Source organism: Crocodylus porosus, unplaced genomic scaffold (genome assembly GCF_001723895.1).
Source record: "Crocodylus porosus isolate Cpor-Errol unplaced genomic scaffold, CroPor_comp1, whole genome shotgun sequence".
NCBI lineage: Eukaryota > Metazoa > Chordata > Crocodylia > Crocodylidae > Crocodylus > Crocodylus porosus.
In genome coordinates this window covers 29,676,856-29,704,648 of record NW_017728913.1, presented here as the reverse complement: position 1 = coordinate 29,704,648, position 27,793 = coordinate 29,676,856, and the positions used below count along the sequence as shown (strand labels likewise).

Sequence of the window (27,793 nt, the reverse complement as noted above, 5' to 3'; positions counted from 1 at the left end):
CTGTTCCTATGAAAGGGATGCTTACCCCAAAGAATTCACCACCAATTCAGTTAAACCAGTTAAAATTAATGGGAACCAAAGTGCAGACAAGCCTCTGGCAGCTGGAATGGTGTTTAGGCATAATTTGTATTAAGCCTGCTGAACGAACATTTATAAGAAGTGACAATAAAAATGACTCTGGCTGCAGAAGACACAGCAAAAGTACAACTAACGCTGATTATAACCAGTGGTTACACCTATACTCAAAAGCTCTGGCAGCAGCTGCTGTCTGCCTCCAAAGCATGTGCACATCCATATACAGCTACATTGCAGCAAATATGCTACCAAGGTACCAAATGTATCTGAGGAAGGTGAACTGTAGCAGCTGAATCAAGATGTAGGATTCTCTGTAACAGTCTTGCTGGGTAATGCCAGAAGCCTTGTTCCACTTGGAAGAAGTAGAGTAACTTCTGCCAGAGTGGAGGGCATTGCAGGTAGATATTGCAGGCTTTTTGAGTGTGTCCTGAATCAAAACTCTGGAGCAAACTAAGCCAGTTTGGCTGAAACAGTGGTAAAAAAAAAAATGGGACTAGGGAGGGAGGATTAATTACACCCAGTATAGGAGTCGACAGCAAGCATTAAAGCAAAGGCTTAAAGTCTAACCTACAAGGTTAGGGTCAGGCTGAGATGAGCTATCCCGCAACTCCAAAATGGGTCCCCATTAATTTTGTACCTTATTTTGATTTAGTTTTCATATAGTTAAAAGCTAGAAAGATTTTTATTCAGTTGACTTGGAATAATCACTCTACCTCTCTGAGCAACCTGTCCTACTTAAGAATCTATGAGATCTATGATTGTTTAGGGATTATTAAAGCAGATTCCTCCTGAAAGACAGAGAATTCCCCTCCATGTTTGGATCCTCATATCAGAAGAGATCTGGCATATGCAAAACAAGGGAAAAAATATAGCCAACCAAAGTGTGAGGAACAAAAGTAAATGAATATAAAGAAGGCAAAGTGAAATTTAAAATAGCTAAAACAAAGACATATTTTGTAGATACTCAGGAAGGAAAATGTGACTGTTGTTACCTCCTAATTAATTTACTTTATAATTGCTTGGCTTGGCGATATCATGGTTGAATAACAGTGCAAAACAGAAGGTCACCATCTCAAAATTAAATTAATTCTTGGTTAAGAAGGCATCTGAGTTGCAGATGTAGCAAGCAGAACCCTTACTCAGTCCAGTAGTAATTCTACCAACCAATACATAAACAGTGCCAACAGGCTCCAGAGTGCCCTACTAGCTCCCATGGAGGAGGATGAGCAAGCACAACTGGTAGGGCTCAGGAGGGTCAAAAGAACTGAGGACAGGGAAGGAAGAGAGAGAATTATTCAGACAAAAACAACTTGCTTCCCCACAAGAAATGAAACATTGTTTGTGTTTATGTTTCCTGCAAAGACAGAATTAGAGAACATTCCTCAAAATATTTCACCTACTTTAATAGCTGGATGGAGACCACTGTCAAAGAGAGCTTCATTTTTTATGATATTTCCCACACCAGGTAACACTGCTTGATCCAATAACACATCACATAACATGCGGACTTTCTGCTGCTTAATCTCACTTTCTGCTCTCAAGAAACTAAATTTTGGAGAGCATACATCCAGGCTTTCCATCATTCTTACTTTCTGCTCACTTTCAACTGCATTCCTGAAAGACAGAGAAAAATCCTCTAACTTCCACAAAGAGGGCAACAATTTAACCATGTACAGGAGTTTCAAACAAGCAATTAAAATTGTTATAATATGCTATAAAGAGATCCAAAAACCATGGCAGACAGAAGCATTTTCCTTTCAAAAAATGTATGACAGTTCTAACTGACAAACAAATGGAACAGGCTAGTACCAGGACAGGTATACTACATCTTTGTTCAGAACAAGTGTAAGAATAATTTCCAGGGCTCTGCATTTAAATACCATTTCCAAAACTGGGCATCTGCTACACACAGTGTCAGTCATAATTAACATGATCCATTTGTCATGGCACCTGCCTGAAACTTGGGTTCAATTTCATGCGCTAACTTCCTGTGTGACCTTGGGCAAATAATTTCTTCTCTTGGATCTCAGTTTCCCCTCTACTAAACAGAGGTATTCCATAGAGATGGAACATACAAAGACAAGTACAATAGAGACTGTGAATTACTTAATCAATAGAAGCCATATTTATATCATATTGGATAACAGAACTGGGAAATCTACTTTAATGCAGCTCTAGTACAAAGCACAGCTTTCACAGTGCAATTTATTTCATTATCAGGCTGTTAGTTTGGTGTCTTTAGTGTCTGAGGACACAGAGATATCATCAGATTTGCTTTATTCCTGACCTAAACCAGATCTGAATGTCCATCCAGTTGCCACAATTGTTTCACGGTTCAAGTGTTTATGTATAGCTACATATGTCATTTAGATGACAAATATTTCTCAGGCTTTAAAATGAAAAATCCTATTTTCATTTTTCAGAAAAGGGCAAGTGCTAATGTATTTCACTGAAAGGAGCTATCTGTTCTCTTATAATACTAATTAGTACATCCGGTATTAGTTTAACAGTTAAAAAAGCCCATCATAGTAAAGGACTATTGAACCACATTACACTGTGAATGCTAAAAATGACAAAACCTTATTCTGATAAATGTTAACCAATGCTCAAATTAAATGCAACTATAAATTACAGGAAACATTCAAAAACCATGGTAGGAGTTGAAGAAATATTTTCATATATTGTTTACGTATAATATGAAATGCATATACATACATACATAAAAAAGCTACTTTGTACTTATACAGCCCTTTTCATCTTAAGGCTCAAAGTGAACAAGTCTTGAAATGATCTTATTTCTCCCTAGTGCCAACGACTCGAAATATGTAAAATACATTTTTGGGAAATAACAAATCATGTAATTCTAATCAAAATAGCCTTATATAAATATTGGGGGAACAGACAAGTAATTATTATAGAGCCAGATCCTGTCCTTTGAATGGTGTCAAAGCAACATGCCACCTTCTTAGGCCTGACTGCAGGTTTTCTGACCTTAAGGGCAAATGAAGGAAGGACTGTGTTCAGTAGCTAGAGTTGATGGCAGAAACCAATATAATGGGTTTAAATCCCAACCTGCCACTGAACTTTCTGTAGTAGTGATTCTCAACCATGGTACTGAGGCACCTGGGGTGCCTTGAGATTCTTTCAAGGGTGCTGTGAGGTAGCACACAATGTTAGCACTATTATGTGTAAAATATGATTCACAACATAAATTTAGAGATTTCAAATAATTAATCCATAGTGCTTAAAGACGTTCTGCTCTGTTGTGATCTGAGTTCTTGACAACAGAAGAATTATTCTATTATTTTTCCATAGTCAAGAAACAAGTGAAAACTAATAGCTGGCATTTTCTGAGGGGTGCCACGAGCCTAAGGTGCAGGGCTATCGATGCGGCTCTAAAAGGTTGAAAAACACTTCTTTACAGAACTTTCAAAAAGACAGTTTATGTACCTCATTGTGTATGAAATAGGGAAAACTACACTGGCCTACACAACTGGGATATTTAGGTAGTTAAATTAATCACTGTTTATAACAATGTCAAAGCATTTCATATGAAAGCCACTGTATAATGCAAGCTATTGTCTTCAATATTCTCTTCTAAAGAAATTGTATATTAAGCATATGGTAAACTGAATATGAAAGAAATATTTTTCTTTACCTAATCTCTACTGTAGCATCAAAAAAACAAACCAAATCATCAGTAAGCTGTATTTCCAGGACTGGTGATATTTCATTCTTGTTTTTGCTTGCAACAGGATTAATATTCATGGATCCATTCATGCCGAAGTGAACCCTGGGTGAGAAATACACTTTTGAAAAATTGAACCTTAACTTTACTTTCAGATACAGTTGGCATTTCCACTTACTAATTCATTAAAATATGTATTAACAAGAACTGTCATTTGACACTGATGATTTTGGTATATAACACCTTTCTAGTCCCCCAATGTAGTGCCTCACCCAGGAAGTTTTGACTTGTAATACTGGCTTCCCAAAGCAGATGCCAAGCTCCTCCAAGGGAAGTACAACAAAGCCCAGGAACAGTGAAAATTAAAATATAGTTGTTTTCTTTCATGCCAACGTGTTTCAAAATTAAAAAAAAGTCAATAAAAGACTAAAATGTTTAGCTCCCAGACTATTCCATCACTAGCTTATCTTCTTTTAAGTAGAAGTGACAACCAAATTCCAGCAGTTAATTTAAAAATGAAAACCAACCCATAGCATTTGCCACACCTGATAGTCTTATTTCTCCACAACTCTATACAAGTCAATGATTGTAAAGATATTTTTAAGACAATCTAGTTCTGAAAATACTTTGCTGTGTGTTTGTTATCATTAGTTAAAATGTGATAGAAGACTGAAGTTGAAGTTGCTCAAAAAACAAAACTGGTGAAGCTGAGGTGGGTAGTTAGATATTCATACTGGAGAAGATCATTCTAGTCCTAAGCAAGCTTCAGGGAAATCTCCATTTCCTCCACTGATAAGCTTTCCACAGGATGCAAATATTTCCAATAAGCCAATGAAAGAAGGGTATCCAACATTTGTTACTATGTTTAAGGTATCCCATGTGTAGACTATTAATTGTTTTACAGGTAAGAACAGAGATCTGATGTTTGATGTAAAACCCCACTGAGAGCCAGTATAGTAAGCAAATGGGTAAATCTGACTGCAATCCTGAAAATAATGCCAAATTCTGGGAACCTCTTAATAATGGGATTATTATATAATTTGTACAGAGGGGTTTATTTTTGAGGCTAATATACCCCACATCCGAGGGTATAATTGTAAACTTTCTTTAAAAACATATTTTAAAATAATCAACCTTCTAATATGTGACACAGAAGACAAATAGTAGACCAAACGCTTGGAAACTAAACAAATGACAAAGAACTGAAGACAGGACTTCCAATATTATTTATTTTTTGATTCCCTGCCTCATCAATGATACACATCATTGGGATTTTACTTTTCAGTAAGCACTGGAAGGATGGGCTTATTAAATATTTACAGGTAGCTTTTAGGCTGCCATGTGTCAAGAAGTATAGGCAAGCTCTACATTATTATGTAATTGATTACAAATCCTACTAAAATAAAGTGCTACCATAAATTCATTCTTAAGAAGTATATTGGGTGTTTCAAATGCTCTCTCTTATAGCTCAGTCAAGTTGAGTTAGTAAATACAGCTATTTTGGCAGCACTTCTTACTGCTGTGTGTTTGTTTCCAGTTCTCAAGTGCCATGTTATAGTACTGCACAAGGTTAAGAAGGCAATTTTTTTAAAAACAGGTGCTTTAAACTTTGTGCCCTGCTATCAATCACAAATTCATTTAACATTTCCCAAAAGTTCTCAATAAGAAAAAAAAGGTGCATATTAATAATTGATGGTTTAATTTATGGAGGTCCAGTACCTGGTTAAAGGTGAACTAGAGCCCCAACTATTAACTGTCATAACTACTAGAATTTTTATTTTCAATCATGAAAAATCATTTTTATGCAAAAAATACCTTTCCCATTAAAAACCCTTAAGAATTTTAACAATTTCACTCCATGTGTCTCATTATCTTTGATGTGTTGAAACAAGGAAATAGCACTTTCTCATTTTAATTAAGGGGAAAAAAGCTATATTTAATTAAAACCTAGATTCTGCTGTTTGATGACAGCTAGTGTTAAAAAGCTGATGAATTGTTTTTGGTTTTGTTTTAAGAGAAAAAAACAGAGTTGTTATAACAGTGCATTTGTGTGCAAGATTTAGTTTCATCTTTCTGTTTAAAAATTATTTATGTTCTCAATTCTGTCAGAGAAATTTACTTAAAAATAATACAAACTATGTTATGAAGAAGACACCAATAGTACACTTTTCTAAAATAATTCTGTGAAACGTCCAGAACTAACTTTCAGTAAAGTCAGAAAAAGTCTTCCCATTGTTTGTAGAAACATAATACAACACAGAATTGCTTTCTAAATATATCCCTTTCTATGTACCAAGTACCTAGGTTTTGCTCTTTTTAATAGTACAAAAATTTAAAATATTTTTACAGGGTCTAAATTTCTAAACTGAAGATTTCTAAAACAAATTATAACTTGAAATCCAAACTGCCAGCCTATTCTCAGTTCAGTACCTCTCAAAGCCCTAACAGTCCTTTCCTCCAATCTAATTTAGCAATGCATCCAATGGGTAAGATACATTTAGACATTGACAGCTATGTAACAAAATTCCCCAGCAGTCACCTCTTCAGGTTAACTAACTTGTTTATTTTATAATCTGTTTCAAAAGCGACTAGCAGAAACACGAAGATATCCAGTAGCAATCAAACTTAATGAAAATCATTATCAAGTCAAATTTGATGACACTACATACACTGTCATCACTAGTGATTTAGATGCACTTGTACTATTATTACTGCTCCTGCTTTTGAAAGTTGTTCTTAAATGACAAATTCCTCAAGAGTTTATCCTTCATTATTTGGCCAGTTGCAGGTGGAAATAACAGGACCATATTGTTCAGTGTAGATCACAATATAGCAAAAGTGGATTCCCTGGGAATCTTTTAACTTACGGCAGCCCGTATGCAATCTGTATAGAGGGATTTATTTTGAAGCTAGGTCTTCTTCATCCCTTCACAGCCCTCCTGCACCACTGTGCAATCTACAAGTAAGAAGCATGACTGTAGATTATATGTCCACTGTACAAACATTCAGTGGTGCCGTCAGCCTAATCTAGGTATGTCAGGATGCAGGAAGGGGTGAAAGGGATTAGGGGAGCCTAGAGTCCTTGGAGGGGGATAGCAGGTCCATGGGGGAGGGGTTTTGGTGGGACTGAAGATAGCAGGTTTGTGGGGGACAGGCAATTGGTGGGATTGGGGGGGATGGCAGGTCTGTGGAGTGGGGAGGGTTGTCTTCTGGGGGTGAGGGGGTCATGGAGTTAAAGATAGCTCTGTGATGGTAGCAGGGATGGAAGGAAAAGCATAGCTCTAGAATTGGGGCAATCAGCTGGATCTTTCCAGGCTCAGGGCTGTGCTGTAAGTGTATACATATTCCCAGGACCTGATCTACAATCACACAGCTCACTTTAAGACGTATGATCGTAGCACCTATCAGCATTGGCATCTTCTCCATCCTTCTCAAGTATGCTTTTGGAAATGATCAATCTGGTGTAAACTGAATCAAGGACAGACAACAGCTTGTTCAACATCAAATGATTTCACAAAAGGCATGTACCCAGCTCACTGTTCAGCATCTGCTCTTCACAGATAATGCTGCATTCGTCTCTAACTCTCCTAATCAATTGCAGATCATGATGAATAAGTTCAGCATGGTAATCAGTATCAAGAAAACAGTTGTCATATCACAAGACACCATCACCCCACCTAAAATCTATGTCAATAATGAAGCTCTGGACAATGTAGATTTTGGCTCAATTCTTACCAGCTCACTTAGCCGTGACAGAACTTCATATGGGAATCAGCAAAGCCTCTGTCACCTTTGGCAAACTTACCTCATGGGTCTGAAACAACAAGCTGCTAACCCTGATTACAAAGGTGTCTGTCTATCAGGCTTTTGTCCTCAATACCCTTCTTTATGGCTGTGAAAACTGGGTCATGTATTCCAAGCAGGAGTGGAGATTGAACAATTTTCACCTTCACTATCTCAGAGAAATCCTTGGAGTTACTTGGGACCAATGGATCACCAACAATGAGATCCTTGAGAGAATTGACCTAGAGTCTATGCATACTACACCAGATGCTTGCAGGCTGGGACATGTGAAGCACATGCCTCAAGATCATCTGCCGAAAACTGTGGTCTCTGGCCAACTCAAGAATGGCCCACAGTACAGAGGAAGTCCAAAGCTCCAATACGGTGACATGGTCAAGCAAGGTCTCAAAAAATTCAGCACTCCCACTGACAACTGGGAGAACCCTGCTCACAACCACTCAGTTTGGAGAGGCTGGTCAAGGCTGGTGCAGTCACCGTGGAGAGTCATCAGAGAGCCCAGGCTGAGGCCCGCAAGTGAGCCAGGAAGCAGAGGGTGCTTCAACCTCCATCTGGCAAGTGGACATGTAGGTACTATGGAAAGGTTTGCCACTTGCATATGAGGCTCTTCTCCCATACCATTGCCAAGCACCACTGATTGGCTCACTTAATTGTGTCTTCTTTCATCTGTCAAGATGTTGGATAGCCTGCCAGGATTCAGGCTGGGAACTTGATCTAAGTAAATCAGTATCAGTGGGGGAAGTCTGGTAAGCAGGTCTGCATGGGGTTTGCAGGTGAGGCGGGGGGAGAGGGGAAAGAAAGAAGAATGGCGAGTCTGCAGGGCAAGGTGAGGTAGGGGTCTGTCCATGCTGTACACGTTTGGGTTAGATCAGGCATGGGTTAGAGCAATCTACATAGTTCACCTCCTAAGTGGATTGAAGTTTGATTGGACCAGCCATTTTTTGCCCAATCTAACCTTCCAAATGTCTGTACAGTCCAGCACCTAGATTGACCTTGTAGCAGAAAGCCCCCTTTGTACGTTTCCCTTATGGACATGGATATAACAGAAGCCCCTTCTTGCCTGCACCCCCCATTTTGTGCATTTCTTTTCCATCTAAGTATTGGCAGAGACTTAGCACACTCGTTGCATGGGTGTGGCAAGGCTCAGAGCACACCAGAAAGCTGAAGTGGCTTTCTGTAAGAGAAACCTAGAAACTACATCTACATATCAATTAAGCTCAGTGTCACTAAAGAAAACAACTCCCCCCTAAAATACCCACTGCAAAGACTGTAAATATATCCTGTGCTAACCTAACTCACTGACTGTCCCCTGTAGCCTTTGATCCTCACTATCTCACATTGCATTTTTATATATTTCTCACAGTGCATTTTCATATATCTCATCTTTACCATGGCATTTTGTATTTTATATTTTATACTTTTAAACTCCTAAGGAATGTACTTCCTGTAGAATGTAGTTACACCTTGGACCATTGTTAAAACTGCACTGAAATTGTAATTGTAAAGTGATAAAATCTGTTGAGTGATTTATGCTCATCAGTAGACAATAGCCTAGCCAAAGGAACTCCATTTTAAGCTAATCAAGTTAAAGAACTGATTCTTGGAACTGAGCACTCACCCTAGGGACTATTCCTGTAGTCCATGACAATACAGCCATTAAGTCAATAAATCAAAGGTGGACTTCCCAAACTTCAGGTACCAACAGGCAGAGACCCCTGTGACTAACAGCTGTCAGGTGCTACTCAAGACCCCTTGGGACAGTGACCTCTGGATTGGGTAGCCAAGATGATACTGGGGGGTCACACAAGTCTGCCAGAAAGGGATAAAAGGCAGTGAAGCATGACCCTCAGTTACACCCTCTCATCCAGCACCTGATCTACCAAGACAGGAGGACAAACAGGTGACCCCCCTTCTGGAGAAGACATCACGTTGAAGGAAGCTGATCATCAACAACAGACTCCAGGGCCTTGGACTTGGATAGGTAGATATACTGACACCAGTGCTCCCATAACCATTCCAGCAGCTACTATACACTATACTACATGGGTTTGAATGACAGAGACAGAGACAAAGAGAGAGACAGAGAGATTGTGTGTGCACATGCACCACACTAAGGTGACAGTACCGCCCATAACTCAAAGTTTGCATTTATGATTTTACTGGTAACTTCACATCCCGTCTAATAAATTAGACATCATTATGATCCCATGAGTTGGTCCTTTGTAGCCAACAACCTAACCCCTAGTTAGGTCAATCTAAGTGCAAAATCCACATGTGAGTGAACTAAGTTAGATCTGGTTGCCAACCCATATTTTTTTGCCCTATCTAACCTCCCAAATATATGTACAGTTCAGCACTTCAGTTGATCAAACAATTGGTAAAAATAATAATAAAATAAAGAATTGTTCAGCACGTGGATGAACATGGCTTACTGGGGAAGAATCAACGTGGCTTTGTCAAAGGCAAATCATACCTCACCAACCTATTGAGTTCTTTGAGGGTGTCAGTAAGCAGATAGATTGGGATGATCCAGATGAAATAGTATATCTGGACTTCCAAGAAGCCTTTGACAAGGTCTCCCATCACAGGCTTTTAACTAAATTAGGTAATAAAGGGACTACAGGGAGCATCCACTCATGGATTAGAAATTGGTTTAAAGATGGAAAACAGAGAGAGTATAAATGGTTTTCAAGGTGGGAAGAAATGAACAGCAGGGACCCCAGAGATGTATGCTGAGACCAATGCTGTTTAGCATATTCATAAATGATCTGGAAAAGGGGGTGAGTAGCAAGGTGGTCAGATTTGCAGATGACACAAAATTATTCAAAGTGGTAAAGATCAAGGTGGACTGTGAGGAACTACAGAAGGATCTGGCACAATTGAGTAAATGGGCAACTGCATGGCAGATTAAATTCAGTGCAGGTAAGTGGGAAGTGATACACCTGGGCAAAAATAACCCAAGCTATACCTACACTGTGATGGGCTCTACATTAGCTTTTACAACTCAGGAAAGGGATTTGGGAGTCATTGTAGACCGTTCACTAAAAATACCAGCTGAGTGCTCAGCAGCTGTCAAAAATACAAAGAAAATGTTAGGGATTATTAAGAAGCAAACTGTAAACAAAATTCAAAGCATCATTCCCCAATATAAATCCCTTGCGTGTCTACACCTTGAGTACTGTGCCCAGTTCTGGTCCCCACATCTTAAAAAAGATATAGAAGTAGAGAAGATCCAGAGATGGATAAAAGGATGATGAGTGATATAGAGGGGCTTCCATGAGGAGAGACCAAAGAGGCTAGGCCTATTCAGTTCAGGAAAGAGACACTTGCTGGGGAATATGGAAATGGTTTACAAAATTACAAAAAAGCAAAGAGAAAGTAAATAAGGAATTATTATTTACTAATCTCTCACAGTACAAGAACGGGGGGGAGGGGGATGTCACTAAAGGAAACTAGTAGGTTTAAAACTAACAAAAGGAAGTTCTTGTTCATATTAGTGTGGAACTCATTGCCGCGAGAAGCAGAAGCTGACAGTTTAGCCAGATCCAAAAAGGGATTGGACGAAATTTGGAGGAAAGGGGCAGCAGTAGCTATTAAGCATGGGAGTTAAGGATACAGACTCTGAATTGGAACTTCCTAGATCTTAAATGCTGGAGGCTGCAAGTGAGAGAGGAACAGTGGAAAGAAAACCCCTGGTCATACCCACTTTACTCTCCCTTTCAGCATCCACTTTGTGACACTGTGATATGGGCAACATGGACCTACGGTCTGACCCAGAAGTTGCACATAAACTGGCTTAAGTGATCAGAAACTGGTTTAAACCTGTGCACTGAACTTCTGTTTTGTTACATAAACCAGTTTCAGCAGTTCTGAAACTGGTTCATCCATCTTGCAAAATGGCTGAAACTGGTTTAATATAAACCTGGTTGAATGTAGTATCAGACTTAACTGATTTGGGTTATACCAGTTTAAGCAATGTCTGTCCCAGACCCCCCTTGTTTAAGTTAAACCAGAGACCCCCAGCATCCAAGATGCTTTGCAGCCCTGGGCTGGGCTGTCTGTTGTAGCAAAGCAGGGTTGCCCCTGCTGCTCTCCTTCCTAGCCAGAATGCTCCCACTGCTCCAGCTGGCTGAGGGGCTGCCAGGCTTCCCCTTGCACCGCCCCCCTTCCCCCTCACTGGCTGTTCAAGCAGGGATCCCACCTCCTGCACCTCTCCCATGACAGGAACCCCAGTGCAAGGACCCAACATTTGGCCATGCCTCCTCCCCACCCCATGCTAGCTAATGCTGAGAGGTATATGTGTGGGTCTGCAGTTTTACTGTAATAAAGGCAGACAACTAGTGGCTTGCAAATGCAAATGCACCCTGCAGACAAGAAGAGCTTGAAACTAATGAAAGAGATGTTTTCTTTTGTAGGGCTTGATGGGATGAAAAACTTTGTTCTGACAAGCAACCTGCTAGCTGCAATCTGTCAGTCTTCAAAAGGAGACAGAGAAAGAAGTTACAACTGATCCGGTTTCTAGACAGCATGAAGAAGCAGGGAGCAGGAGATTGAAAAGCTCAGTATCATCAACAGATGCAGGAGCTGGCAACACTCCCACCCCTTGAGCAGCGAGCAAGGAAAAGCCTGGGACTGTGCAGGCAAGGTGGGGGTTTACACCACTCCCTAATCAGAGCATCCTGCCAGGGGCTGGCCACCCCCACCCCACTCTCAGCTCAGCATTACTGAAGGGAAAGGTGGGTTGTCCTAGCCCCTCCTAGCCTTAGCCTCCCCTGGCAGGGACAGGCAGGGCCAGGGGTCTGGCCAAAAGCTGGCTTGGAAGAGAACAGGGAAGAAGTTTATTCCCCCCGCTCCATCCCGCCCCACCAGCATGGACTTGAACATCTGTGCTGGCTGCTCCAGCAGCAGGGGCATGGCCAGCCTGGGCAGTAGCTTTGGCTGAAGTGACTGGAGAGGGATTTAATCCACCCCCCTCCCACCAGCAGGGACCTGAGCCAGGTCTGGCAGGCGTGGCCAGATGCTGGCCAGCATGGCCCCTAAAGTAGAGGAGGCAGGGAGGGGGGTTATTCCCCCCTCTACCCACATTGCCCCCAGGAGATTGCAGTGGGGTCTGCCTGCCACCGCCGCTCGTTGTGTCCAGGGCGAACAGCGAAATAAGCTCTAGTGTCCAGAGGCAGGTGGGGGCTTATCTCATTGATTGCAAAGGGCACAGAATGAGCAGCAGTGATGGTTGGGGGAGAAATACCCTGCTACAGTCCCCCAAGGGCAGAGGGGAGAATAATTCCACTACCTGCCCCTCTGCCTAAGGTGCCCTGCTGTGTCCCCACCCGGCAGTTGGAGCAGCGAGGGGGGAACAACTGTGACAGGGATGCGACTGCAGCAGCGAGGAGGCAGGGTTCTTGATGGGGGGCAGCAACTCCTATCACCGTTTCCCAGAGTGCAAGCCCCTTCCTGGTGGGGAGGGGAAGACTGTGGTGTGAGGGAAGCTGCTGCGGAATGCCATGGCGTCACTGCCAGGGGCTCTAGCCCCCTCTGAGCCCTAGTGTTGCTGTGCACAGCCCACCGCAGCTCTGCCTGCCCTGAAGTACAGCCCCCCCTGCTGGGAAGGGGCTCACTCCCCCTGACACCATGACAGGGGCTACTGCCCCCATCAGGAACCTTGCCCCCTCACTGCTGCAGCAGTGGGGTGGGGATGCGGTCATACGCCAGCCAGAAGGGCCCCTTAGATGGGGGACAGGGAGAAGAGTTACTCCCCCTCCCTCTGGCATCTGGTGGAGGGGGCAGGAAGGGGCTTAATCTGCCGCTTGCCCCAAGAAGGTAGCAGCAGTGGTTGGGCCAGGCAGACCCAGCTGCAGTCCCCCAGGAACAATATAGGTAGAGGATGGAATAATCCTCCCCTCGACCCCTTTTCCTCAGAGGCTATGCCAGCTGGCATCTGGGCAAGCCCAGCCCTGCTGCTGCAGCAGTGAGGGGGGAGTGCCTGGCATACCCTTGGGTCCCTGCCAGTGGGACAAGGAGGGAGAAATTAAATCCCTCTCTGGCCAGTTCAGCCAGAGCTACTGCCCAGGCTGGCCATGGCCCACGCTCCTCCGCACAGTCGAGGACATGCTCTAGCGTTCCTCTGGCTCCTGGCCTGAGCAACTGCAGGCAAGTCCTGCATTTCCTCAGTCCAGAGGACATATCTGTGCAGCTTCAAATCAGTTTAACCAAGGCAGGTTAGACTAACCTGCAAAGATTGAATCAATTCAGGCTTCGGATTTTTGAACGTCTGTCCCTAGCCCAAAGGTCCGAATTCAAGCCCTGACTCAGTCCAAATGTCACCCTTAGTCAATCTGTAAATGGGTAGCTGGATGTGATGTGACACATATCAGTCCTTGGTGTACTACTGGGTAAAGCATGGGTTGACAACCTTATCTAACTGTGGGCCAGTACTTGCAACCTGGCTGCCAGTGTAGGCCACCAACCTGCTACTGTTGCTCCAGCTGTCCTAGCTCTCTGAGGAGGGCTGCTCTGCCACTCCTCTAATGAAGCTTCTCTTAAAAAGCATGGTAAATAACCACTTAGACTGGTTAATTTTTTGGTGCAATTTTCTTCTCTAGCGGCTGCCATAGGGGGGCAAGAGAGCACCCCTCCACACAGAACAGGGTTGGAGCAGTAACAGATGATTAGCTATTAGTAAAAGGCACAATGGATCAGATAGCTAGGCAGCAGTGGGATATTGGTGCACCACTAATATAAAGCACAATGGATCTAGCCTGGGTTGCTGAGTGTGAGCTAAAGAAACTTATCTCTTAGCCATGATAACTCTATGGGACACCAGGCTCAGAAGGAACTTTGAACCTAACCACATAACAAGGAATTCTGCTTGCTATCTTGAGAATACATTTCCTAAAGGCAGTGTGTCAGGGCCTTTCAGATCAATGCAGACATGGGACTGAGTGGGCTCTGGCTCCAGCTCTGGTGGCTGTGCCCAGCAGAGTGTGGCTGGTGGCGGCAGTGGGGAGCAGGGCTCGCAGCTCCTTATCCCTCCCCTCCCCTGCAGAGCCCACAAATCCAGCAGAGTCTGCGCTTGCGACCATGTCTCGGTGTGCAGGGAATACATGGGTGCTGGGAATACACAGAGTATTTTACAAAAACACAATTTTCCGTGGGTTATACATGGGTGCAGGCTATATGTGCAAAAAATATGGTAATTATTTTAAAAAAGGCAATGATTTCCAGTATTTGGAATGCCTTAATTTTCAGAACCATTTATTAAAAAGCACTAGGATGGGTGTAACTGAAACATCCTTATTTTTGTTATTTGATCATGTACATTCAGTAAATAATTGATAGAGAGCTTACTAGTTAAAGGTAATTAAAATCCTGCACCAACATGGGCTTTGCTCCCATGGTGGAGTTTAGGGCACATTCTCTCATCTTTTTTAATGGAAAAAATATTTTTGAAGGGAAAATAACTTTTTCAAAATGCTCTAAGTAGTAAGATTGTTTTTTAGTACCATACGGTAGCCCAGTGTTTTGATACCAATGCATAGTAAGAGCACAAACTGATCTTTCACATGCCCAATTAAATTTAAATGTAGTCAATTAAAGAAGAGTGTTAGTCTTTGGCATTGTTTTACTGTTTTTGTTAATAATTGCATTTTCCTGTGTTTAAAATGTTTTTATTCTCTGTTTTATACAAGAAAGGCCAATACTTGCAGGGAAATCTGACTAGGCCCAATTCTGCAAAATCCAACATACACACACCAATCTATTCAAGTGACTACTCAAAAACCGGTACTTAACCTGTTTCACTGATTCTCTTACAGTCAGTTATTTCAAAACATGGTCTATGGTTCAAAGTAAATAAAGAGGAAAATAATTCTATGTTGATTCTATACTCACGTTCATTATAGCTATTATAGGTTACAAGTAACAGCAGGCAAAAAAAGAAGAAAGAAGTCAAAAGTGTGGGTTGATTACTTTTGCTTTTCAAAAATGGTAATAGAAAAGTTTTTGATTTCTTTAAAATCAGTTTTAATTATATAAACTTGGCTTTTCTCTGAAAGGCATCATAAAGACTGGCAGGTCTATTCCCAATCAGGTTTCCATAAACCCCTGCATGAAAGATGAGAAGACTCATAAAATGAAGAAATACTAAAGATTCATCAACAATCCAACTAAATAGATTTTGGTTTCTTCAAACATCAGAATTTTGTCTAGTACTTTGGGAAAACCTTGTCTAATAATTGCTCATCATACCAAGCACTTCAGCATATCAAATAATGCAAAGTTACCAACTCTAAAACTTAGTTTGGGAGAATTTTGATTATTGAAAAGTCACCATTCTTGCTAGGCTCCTAGGGAGTTTTTCAATACTGTCACTTCTTGTGTTAGAGTATTTTGTTTTAATGCATTTTTATTTATTTTGAAATTGGCATCTTCTGGTATCAGTGTTATGGGCTTTTCATTGAAGGTAATCACATCTTATGACTCTTTGAGCCATAGTTCTCTAATACTTGCATCACTTTTAAGCTATCTTATCTGCATCTATTAGCATATAGCTTTGTACCTGGTAACCAGAAAATCCTTGGTACCAGAAATAAATTTAACATTTCATTCTCACTAATTAGTAATATATCACTGCCTTTATGTATACAGCATAGAACCCACTGTAAGCTGCCCTTTGCACAGCCAAGCATTTTTAAATCACATCACTCTACTACAACAGTACTGTCACTGGCAATATATCATTGCTTCATGAGCTGGAAGGGACCTGCTGATATTGTTAGTTTCAGACTTAGAAAAATCATGACCTGACACAACTGTCCAGGATATGTCCACCTCGACAATGAAATGAACTTTCCTTGAACATAAGATAATAAAAAAGCTAAAAAATATATACTGACAAGGAAAAAAGATGATTTAGTAGAAGTTTCATGTTCAGGTCAACTAGCTGAAAAGTCTACCTGCCTATATTATACTACAATGCATACAAACTGGCTCTGCTTGATTGAAAAAAAAAAAAATCAGCCTTAACAACATATTTTGACTTATGTCTGCTACCGCTCTTTCATTTTAGTGAATATTCATGATAAAAAAGTGTGTAGAAAAGGAATAAAAACTAGAAATTATTCTTAGACAAATAGGCCCAAATTTCAGAGGTGCTGATTAAACACACTCTGAACTGAAATCATTGGGAATTATCTACATAAAATAAATTTAGATTGTACTGATTAAGCGCAAATCACTGGGTTTAAAAAAAATTAAAACAGCCATCATGTAAATATTACAAAGTTTTAAAAGGTCTTGAAGTTTGTTCTGTGAAATTCTGTTCTACAAACTTTAAAAAAAAAAGAAGAAAGGTCACGGACTTATTTTAGTTACTGCCACATGGGATCACCATATCTATTATATACAAAATAACACAAGAAGAGAATATCAGTGATGCAAAGCCAAGCACTCAAGGTTTAGGAGGATTAGAGTGAAGAATTAAAGTTACCTGAGTCAAACCTTGATTTTACTCCCTTATGTAAATACAGTCTTGAAAACTCAAAGTTAGAATTGTGAGAGGTGTGTTCTCTTCATCATTCTGCTCCAGCTCTTATAACTATCGCCTCATTCACTGACCAGCTTGCTGTTGAAACCTTTATTCTGTCATGTATCCCAACTTTTGTAGAGAATGCTTTACTCCCTCAACTGTGACAGCCTTTTAATGTTTTTTCTTCCATTTTAATGCCTTGTTGTTTTTTTTTAATTTAAGATTTATTTCATTTTTTAAAAGAGATTTTATACTGACTCCATTTGCTTTCAGGTGGAAACCTACTGAACCAGTGGCTGAGTAAATGTGGGTGAAACTCAAGACCCAGATCTCAGCTACCTACGCTAAAAGAACAACTGGACCAAACATCAAGCCTTTATTATGAATGCTGACCAGCACTCAAGGAGGATGACACACACTTTACCAGTGACTTATTCATCTAGTTACTACACAGCAGACAAATGTCAGAAATCACACAACTGAATTTCTATTCCTGTATCTGGCAAGGAACAAGGTGTAGCTCTTTGGTATTATAACCACAGAAAAAACAATTTAACACATTTATTCTTAAAGGCAGCACAGCTAAGATGCAATTTGACATATAAGAGACCTGGGTTCTGTTTGTAGCACCACTCCAAGTTACCTCACTTGTAAAGGAATGAAACATGAACGACGCGTGCCCCCAGAGGCTGGGGGGGGGGCACGGCAACTGCCCGCAGGCAGTCGCGGTAGTGTTGGCGGCAGGGGTAGAGGGTGCTGCTGGTAGTGTCACTCTAGCAGCCTCCAGTGTCATATGCATCAGCATCGCTGTGCTGAAAAATGGCAGTGGGGAGCTTTGAACTAAAGCTGGTTGAATGAGATTTAGTTCAAAGCACCCCACCGCCTTTTTTCAGTACAGGGACGCTGATACACGTGATGCTTGGGCACTTTTAACAAGCGCAGCTTGCTAATTAAAGCCCCCCCCTTGTCCCCCCCAGGGCAAGTCTATAAATACCCATAGGTGTCTCCCCACATCTCCTGAAGCAAAGGGAGTCTCAAACTTATTGATTTCCCTGAACACAATTTTCACCACAAGCAATCAGTAAGACAACAAAATATCAAAAGGATTTATTGCATAGGAGACAGAAATTGTACAAGAAAGAGAAAACATAGAATTTAAAGACAAAATGGCAAAATTCTCATCCACTGTCCCGGCTATAACAGTCCTTGTCAGTGTTTTCAGGGAGCAACCTTCCCTGCTGACTTTGCCAGCTCTAACAGCCGGGGACCAGGATTCATCCCAAGATGTAGGAAGTGGATTCTAAAGACCGCTTCTTCCAAACGGACATCACCTAAATCCCCCTAAAGCCACCTTTTCCACCTCCCACCATCTTGACAATTCTATCAATAGATCATTCAATAGAAGGAACAACATTCCTTCCTGCCTGGGGACCTGGAATTCTCCTCATAATGGACCTTCCCCATGGAATATACTTGCTTCTGTGAGGCTAACATTTCTCATTCCTGGGCAATCCTTATACACGCTATTTTGGGTGCCTACCTCCGAGACTGACTGTCTCTCCCCATTTTGAGTTTTGACAGCCCTATTTTCTAGCTGCTTGACAGTCCAGGTTTTCTCCAACAATGACTTTTTTTCTTGAAATGCAATTGGTCATTGACATCTAAGAGTTTCACCTCCACGCTGTCCATTAGGCCTACAGATAGCCATTAACTAACAGAGCACATTTGTCACCTGATCTCACTATAATCTTATTGGCAATCTTTTGATTAAGGCATGTCACAAAATTGAAAAGGCATATAAATACAGAATAACAGCCATATAGCCAAAACAGTGCCCCCCAGGGGTACACAGAGGTCCCAAGAACCCAAGGCTGGGATAAACTCCCAGAAAAAGAAAACCAAAAGCCCTAAGGAGAGGGCTTACTTACCTCCAGCAGGGAAAACTGTGTCATGCTGAGAAGAGCTGCTGGCATGGTTCATCAGCCGCTTTTATTTGCAGCTGGGAGCGACACCAGAAGATGACATCATCAAAAACCACCACCCGGCAGATTTAAAAGCTTTTCATCTCTCCAATGCTGGAAGGTCATCCGAACCAGGCACAGGGGAAGAAGCTGTCCTTCGGACTGCAGGACCGCCAGAGAAGGGGAGCTGCAGGGGTCCGGACGGGGCCCACCAGAAGGGTCCCAGCCCTCTTAAAAGGGTAAATGCCCAGCTCAATAGGACAACTGGATAAAGGAGGTCAGTGTCAAGGGATCCTGACGACCACAGATGCCAGACCCACGAGCAGGGCGGGCTGTGGCTCGAACCCCTGCTGTTTCTTTCTTTTCTCCTTTTTTTTTTTCCCTTTCATTTCTTGGTTGATATTGGTGCCTGAACCGGGGAAGCATCCCCAACTGACCTGGAGAGTCAAGAAGAGTAGAGGCCGCCTCGGCAAACCCGACGGCTTGGAGATAGGGCCAAGGCAGAAGTTAAGACAGGGCCAGTCCCATACTCCGTAAATACCTGGGGCAAAGAAAGACACTGACGGACGGGCAAGAGGGAACAAAAGCAGGAGCGAGCAAAGAGACAAGCCGGCGACCCATCACCCGACTGTCCCGAAAGCTGGTGTATGGCTGGGGTGTAGGGGAGGTCGAGCACCAAGAATGCCTGCAAGGCGCAGCACCCAGTCTGCGAGTTTCTGCAAGGGAGAGTCCCACTACTGAATAGAAGATCAAGTTGTGGTAAGCGAGTGTTGGGGCCTCTCCCTCAGGGTGGAATGAAGCCCAATACCCAAGTCTCAGGGACATGCCCCAAAGCCTGGACTGGGCTCGCGCTCCAAGGCTGCTGGAGAGCACCTATATTAACCTAGATGGGCGCATAGTGATAAAAATGAACAGAAATTCTTGTTAGCTTTTAGAAACGAACAAACATGAAGGTAGTTAAATCAAACTGAGGACAAACTATTTATGTATGAAATAAAGTTGAACCTCCTGCTTTTAAGGTGAGCTTGCAACAGTTTAAGTGAAAACTTGAAAAAAAAATCAGCCTCAATCTAGTATCCTTGATAGACAATGTTGGCTCAGAGTTGAAGTTGGCAAAGTTACAAGCAGTTGAGAATGTTATTAATCAAGAAAAGCATTAAGCAATTATAATGGTGTGTAATGCTACCAGTACTGTGTATAATAAACTGCAGTTTCATTAAGCATATTTTATGTTATTAAATCTCAAATAATTCAAGAATGAGAATAGCACTCACGCACTAATTTCAGATAACTCGCAGCCTTTCCAAACTCCTTTTGTTACGGTAAAGCAAAGCTGTTGCGCTTACCTTGTCATTATCTGGAAAATCCAGCACCTAAATACAGATTGTACAAAGAAGCTTTTCTACAGTATTAGCTTTCACATCACTGAAATAGACTGCACTTGAGAGCAAGAAAACAGTCTCAAAAAATATAGGTTCAGTACACGAGTATATGCAATACCATACATATTCCTTTTCTTACCTCAATGCTTTCTGACCAAAGTACATAAAAAGCTCTTTTCCCAAAGTTTCCACACCAGTGTACAAACATCCATTAAGCAATGTTAGGAAATCTTGACAGGAGGCCTTGATCACAGTAAGAGCATTCTGAAAATAAGAACACAAATGATTAAAACAGAAGTACTCCTAAAAAGAAGAAAAAATTCTGAAAACAAACATCAACATTTTATAAATACCTAACAGATTACTATATAGATTGAGTCTGCCACCCTTGACTCATCCTAAGTAGAACGTCATTCTTCAGTCACTGAAACAAACACTACATACCAAGTAAAGTGCTACTCAATCACAGGGGCGTCAAAGATCTGTGGAGCCTTGGATTCTTACTGTGGGCCTCAGACTGATACCACATGTGTATACAGTGCGTGGGGCTGAACTGGATCTGTATGCTGGCTTTAGGGTCAGTCCGGATTAGGCCCATAAACTGGTCCTAAGCACCTAAGCTAGCATGAAGTGCTGGTTTGGTGTGGACACCTCATGCAGTGCATGTCCCCTGACAGCTCCATGTGTGACCAGGACCAACGCGTGCTGTACACAGCATGCAGGGCTGGTTCAGGGTATGCACAGCATGAGACGCCAGTACCAGACCAGTCCCCTTTGTTGGCTCTGGTATGTGGGGCCAGTCTGTTGTCCTGATCCAGCCAGCACACCAGCCCTGTGTACCTCATCCAGGCCTGGATGAGTTTCATACCCTTGCTCAACACTAGCAAGCTCCGAACCTGGCCCATTTTGCTATTCCCTACTGAGGCTCACAAAACATAATCCAGGAAAAAGATGAATTATCTTGGATACATGTGCTGAATTGAAAAATACATTGCATCACCTTTATAACAGACATAAAGGGCTGTATGTAAACTTCAAAATCCTTCCAGGCTGCTAGCACCATTATAAAGGAAAGCGCACAATACCCATTTTAGGAGAAAAATCTCAAACTTTTCTAAATGCGTCCAATAGAACCTCTGGCAGTGTTGATACACTCTTCATGTTAGATGGGATTTGTGACTCTGGGAAAAATAAATCCATTCCAATCCATAAAGTATGTTTGCTTTTAAAAGAACAGTGTTTCAGTAGCTGTACAGGAAGGTGTTGAAATTAAAAGAAAGGAGAATATTACAAACTGATACAAAAATCATCTCTTGTACCATAAATACAACTCCATTATCTTAAGCACAGATTAATTCATTTTACTAGTCCTGAATTTTGCCCAGAAATCTAACTAGCTTAGGCAAGAAGAGATATGAAAAGAAACAAACCACTGTATGCTTCAGACACCTGAATTGCACCAAAGTTTGGAACTGCTACTGGAATCCTGACTAATGGTACAGAAGCTAGATCAGGTACGTTTATACAAGCTGCAGTCACAACTGCCAACTGCAGGGCAGAAATGTCTGCATTTTGCTTTGAGAATCCACTGTTAAGAAATCAGATTAATTGCAAAGCCAAATTTGCAGATGACAGGGATCCAGAATTTCTAATGTAAATCCTAGTGACCCAGCATTTAGACATTTTGCAACTAATAATTTCCCATTCTTTGCATCTTAAATTCCAAGAATAGTCACAGCTTGGGATCAGAAACTGGAAGTAAAAGTCCCAGCCTGAACAGTACAGTATCAGGCCCACACTTTGCTTTTGTAGGCTACTGTTTCACCAGTCCAACACAGATGCTCGTTATTAACAAAATTATCCTGAAACAATTCCATGCTCACATTCTCAGTCATTCATTTTCACAATTTCTATTTTTGAGAAATATAACTCCAGTCTATTTTTGAGCCTGGAGGAGTCAGAGAGATTTCTCTACAGACATGATTAAGCCTAATTACCAAGGCAGAGACAGGTACCATTCACCCTCTACCCTCTGTTTTCATCACAGCATTGTAAAATAACCACATTTCATAGATATGATCATCCTGTAATATCACCCTGCCAAAAAGAAAGACTTGATGATTACCTTGTTGCATAACATCTCTCTAAACAAAGAAAGCAAGTTTCATTCTTGTAATAATTAATCTGACATTTCTAAGACATGCATGAAAATGATTTGTAAATTGATATATAAATTGTATTTCTAAAGTTCCTAACTACCTACTCTTACAAAAAACACAGTTCCTAAGTTGGACAGACCTGGGAGCAAAGGAAAAAGAAAATGAAGGAGCCTTTGTTTACACAACAATGTTGAATAACTATCAAAGTGTAATTAAAATAATGTAGTTAAACCAGCCTCCTCTCGTGTTCACACTTAGTTTTGGTATAAATGGTGTTTATTTTGGTTTCATTAAATCACTAAGAAAGTAGTTCAAACCCAACCAAAATCAGACTTTCCACACAGTTAGAATCATCCTAGGTAAATTGATTCAAGAAAAGGACCTAAGGTCAATTGCTTTAGACAAGCCTTTGAATTCATCATAGGCAAAGCCCTCCAATGGAGCCAGCAGTGTTACACTGCCAAGCACAAGGTTTTGTTAATGTGTTTAGGAAAATTACAAGGTCTTCCTGGCCCTAATTCATAGGATAATAGAAAAGTAGGGCTGGAAAAGACCTCACAAGGTTATCTAGTCCAGTCCCCACCCAAGGCAGGATCATCCTTGACCAAACCATCGCAGCCAAGTGCCTGTCCAACCTGCTCTTGAAAATTTCCATGGATGGGTAATTCTACAATTACTCTACATAGCCTGTTCCAATGCTTGTCCACTCTCAAAATCAGAAAATACCTCTAATCTCCAGCATAAATTTCCTCCTAATTCTGTCCCCTATGGGAACAGATTAATTTGACCATGCTAGAATAGGGCAGTCATCACCTTTAAAGATTCATAAACACAATTTTAATGTCATAAAGGGTTCTTGTACATCTCATACTATATTGTTTATGGAAGCCAGGATAGTACTAAGTCTTAAGAGCAAACTTGCATCTTGCCATCATTTTCATTTTGACTTGCCTATCAACAACAGGACTCGATGATCTCCCGAGGTCCCTTCCAGCCCTAATGTCTATGAAATCTATGAAACAGAATGTATACATGTAAGGGGGAAAAAACCCACCCACCCATTTGCATCTTTCCTATTCTGAGGCATCCAATATGCTAAGAACATGACTTATGAACTGATTCCTACAGTTATGCTGAAATAGGCAAACTGAAAAAACCCAACCTCTATAATAATAATAATAATAATAATAAAAAGAGAGTGCTGGATCTTCACAGCTTGTTACCCAGACCTGCTCATTTATAGTTTAACACCTTCTTCTACAATCAGGTTCCACAAGCCTCAGCGGTTTTAGATTTCCAAATAATTGTGAGGCTCGAACAGAGAATCAAAACTAGTAAAAAATTATCCAGTATGTACACAGGTTACAGGTCCATGAGCACTTGCAGCCCTTTTAAAAGGGTAATGTCTCAAAAGGGCAGCAGCTGATACCTTCTAACTCAGTAGTTCTCAACTTTTTCAGACTTGAGGCACCCCTTGGAACGTGTCAGCTCATAGTTTTCTCCCATTTTTTGATTATGGAAAAATAATACAGGAGTTTTTCTGTCACAAGGAAACCACAGAAAGAACGAAGCAGCTCAGACTGTTTCTAACACTATGGATGCCTATTTCATATCTGTGGGTTTATCTTGTGAATCACATTTGCAAACCTAACAGAGCTAACACTGTGTGGTACCACAGGGCACCCTTGCATGCTAAGTACCCCAGTTGAGAATGTGCAAGTGAACTGAAAATGATTTAAATGTAGCAAAATCCTTAATTCCTTAGGAACTACCATTTACTAGGTCAGACCATCAGTTCATCCTGCCCTGTCTCCTGTGTCACACAATGGTCTAATGTTCCCTCTTCTATGTCCTGCCTTGGTGCGCACATCTTGAACCTATGATCCTCGCTCCCATTCCTGTTTTGTTTCTCTGTTGTCCCAAATAATCACTGATATGCCCATAGTGACCCCCCACACCAAGGGATGATTCTTATAAACTTGCAGCTTATAGATTCACTTGGTGGAATTCAGGCTACTGTCCCGAATGACATATCAAAAGACCTATGTCACACAACAGTTCGGTGTTCTCTGCTCAGCGCCCTGCCCTTGGTGCACTTGTTTTGAACCTATGACCTTCACTCCCATCCCTGTATTATCTTTTTGTTGTCCCAGGTGATGTGCCCTTAGAGCAGTGTTTCTCAACTTGTGAGTCACAACCCAAAACTGGCTCACAAGAATATACGAAAGGGTTGCAAACAAACTTTAAAAATGGATTCTCCCTAAAAGAGAAAAACATGGGAAACTGTAGGTTTTCCCTTTCCTTTCCCTCTGTGGCGAGAGTTCCAGCCTGCCAGGGGCTGCTTGGGGCCTCCCCATGCCACACACTGGGGAGAGCTGGGGCTTGAGGGCAGCATATCAGGAGTGACGTGCACTGGGTCGGGACTGGCCATCAATGTTTACAAATGGGTCCTGGTACAAAAAAGGCTGAGAACCATTATCTTAGAGCAGTGGTCTCCAAAGTGGGGTGCACAAGATGATCCATTGGGGTGCGGGAAGAAAATATTAGAACTTCTATTTATATTTATTTTTATCAAAAAACATAAGAAAGAAATTAAGCTTTACTAATATTTAATATAAGGATTGACACTGGTGCCCTCACTCGGTCTGTATGTCAGATGGTCACGTATCACGTACAGTACGCGAGGTATCCTGAAGGAAGAGTGGGAGTTCCACAACACAGAGGGGTTGACAGTGGCACCCTCACTCATTCATTTGCTTTCAGTGTATTGCGACATACATTGGGGGTGCGCGCTCAAACATTTTTTACTGATAGAGGTGCACGATCAAAAAAGTTTGGAGACCACTGTCTTAGACGACCCTTTCATCAAGTGAAAATAATGCCTCTACTGCAGCTTCAGCCTGTTTAGGAAGGGCACGTCCAAAGGCACGTCAGGGTGGTAGAGTGGACGCTGCAAGGCAGAGTGAACTGGGGACAGGCACTCCTTGACTTAAGACGTTTCAAGTTACAATGAACGTTACTCGAGACATTTATAAATTGCCACTGTTTCAACTTTCTGATGCTTGATCTGATGCCACACCAGCGAACAAGTTTGCTGCTTCACCCATCTCCTGGGAGAACATTTGTCCAAACTTCCTTGGATGCTTTCTTTAAGAAAGCAGACAGGACTCCAGAAAAACCTGCAGCTTAGACTCTGGAGAAGACTCCAGCCAAGAGCCCTCCAAAAAGTCCAGCAAAGTCATCTCAAAGAAGTCCTTCCAAATCAATGATTGCTATTTACAATTTAAATACATTCAGAGCAGACCCAAGCAGGGTGCAGGGCCCCGGGAAAATCAGCCCATGTGGGGCCACGCCCTTGCTCCCATCCCATGTGCCCTGGACCCAAAGAGATTGCTGCCGCCATCGGTAGCATCAGCATGAGTGGCAGGGGAGGGGACGGCAGTGAGAAGCTGGCTGCGAAGCACAGGGTTGCTGTGGCTGCTCCACCGAGCTCCATGGGGGGCCCCCCAAAGCATGGGGCCTGGGACGGTCACCTCAACTCCCCCCCCAGCCCTGAATACATTTATGCAGCTATATTACTCATCTATAGTTGATTGAGTACAACATTCTGGGTTACTTTTGGCGAAAATAAGGGATCAGACCTGGTTCAGGAACCAATCCCCCATTTATAACATCATTCCCATGGGGAAAAAAAAATCAGCTCCGCATTACAACATTTTGACTTAAGACACGGTTTTCAGAAACAGGTTGTGTGGTGAGTCTCAGGACTGCCTGTACACCCAAAGCCTTGGCTGGGGTGCTGTAGCTGGGGTTGATCCTGCTTTGAGCAGGGGTCTGACTCACTGACCTCCTGAGGTCCCATCGGACCCTTGTCTTCTGGGATCCTCCGATTCACGGCTGAACAAGGCAGGCTTAGAGAGGCCTCGCTCTCTACTGGCCTCTCTGCCTCGCCCCACAAATTTCAATTTCAAAACCGAGCGGCTGGGGAAGGGCTGGTTGCGGTCCCGCCGGGCGCTGGATGCCACAGGCCGGGATGTCTGCCGCGGCCTCCTTTACCCCGAGGCTGCGGGACAAGCGGGGCAAGGCAAAGACGGTCTTGCCCGGGCGGCTGCCCCGTGCCTCGGCCGAGCAGGGACCGCGGCCCTGACGCTGTTGCCAGGACGCGGGACGGGTGCAAGGGCACTGACATATCTCGGGGCAGGGGGGTACCGCCTCCCCATCCCGCGCCGGTGCCTGGCTGCGGCTGCCGAGAGGGTCCAGGCGGTGCCCTCCCCCGCAGGCCCTGCTCACCCCCGGGCGGGCGGCGGCTCCCGGCGACACGGCACTGCCCCGCACGCCCCGCACAGCCTGGCCGCGGCGCACGCGGGCCCGGAGCTGCTCCCCGCGCAGGGCGCAGCCGGGCCCCTCCACCATGGCTGCGACTCCAAACTGTCCGCCCGCTCCAATCAAATCTCCCGCCCGACGCACGCGGCTCCGCCCCTTCCGCGGTCCCGGCTGCGGCACCGCCTCCCCTCAGCACCGCCCTGCGCCGCGACCTGGCGCCTTTTGTCCACGCAGGTGTGTTGAGGATGCCGAGTCCACAAGCCCGTTGGTCTCAGCTGGGTGCTGTAGCACCCTGGGGTCCTGTCAGGGCGGGCACGGGGTGTTGGCCAATGTATCCTGCCCCATTTACCTGGCAGGAGAAATACCGTGGCCACTCAAGTGGGTTTCTTAGTTGCAGGGGGTAGTACCGTGACTGTGGTAATGCACAGATAGCCTCCCGTTTTCACTTCCGGCGGGAAGATCTTGGCTATACGCCAACTTTATGGAACTGGGAGACTCCTTTGTAGCTAGCTTCTGTGGCTGTACGGCTGAGGGCAAGCGAAACTCGGGGGCATCCGAACCCAAAGCCTCCGATGCTCATAGTATGCGCGCCAACGCGTTTGAAGCCCCAGGTGGGAGTGGAGGGTGCTTGGAGGAAGCAGAGCCACATACGGGTCTTGTATGACTCATGGAGTTGGAATTGATTTTGCTCAGAACATGAAAATATTTCCATTAAAAAAAAAAAACTCCTGCCCTGCTGTTCCTTCACCTCTCCCAGCCAGGGCATAGGCAAACTAGGCACATGCCTAGGGCCCTAAGTGAAGGATGGGCCCAGTTGTGCTTATTTTACATATAATTATTGAGTGAAAAAAGTAACAGAAATATACAGTATTAAGTAGCAG

At 42.8% G+C, this 27,793-nt stretch overlaps 1 protein-coding gene across 1 annotated transcript in view; it reads right to left on the bottom strand.

Moving 5' to 3' along the window:
• Positions 1-27,025, bottom strand: part of NEIL3 (nei like DNA glycosylase 3) — a 51,073-nt gene extending 24,048 nt beyond the window's left edge. The window contains exons 1-4 of the mRNA XM_019534647.1: positions 26,880-27,025; positions 20,570-20,694; positions 3,734-3,868; positions 1,476-1,689 (exon numbers count right to left, since the gene is read on the bottom strand). Coding sequence (XP_019390192.1) covers positions 1,476-1,689; positions 3,734-3,868; positions 20,570-20,694; positions 26,880-27,002 — 597 coding nt within the window. The 5' untranslated portion in view covers positions 27,003-27,025. The remainder of the gene's footprint in view (positions 1-1,475; positions 1,690-3,733; positions 3,869-20,569; positions 20,695-26,879) is intronic.
• Between the last annotated feature and the right edge of the window lie 768 nt (positions 27,026-27,793).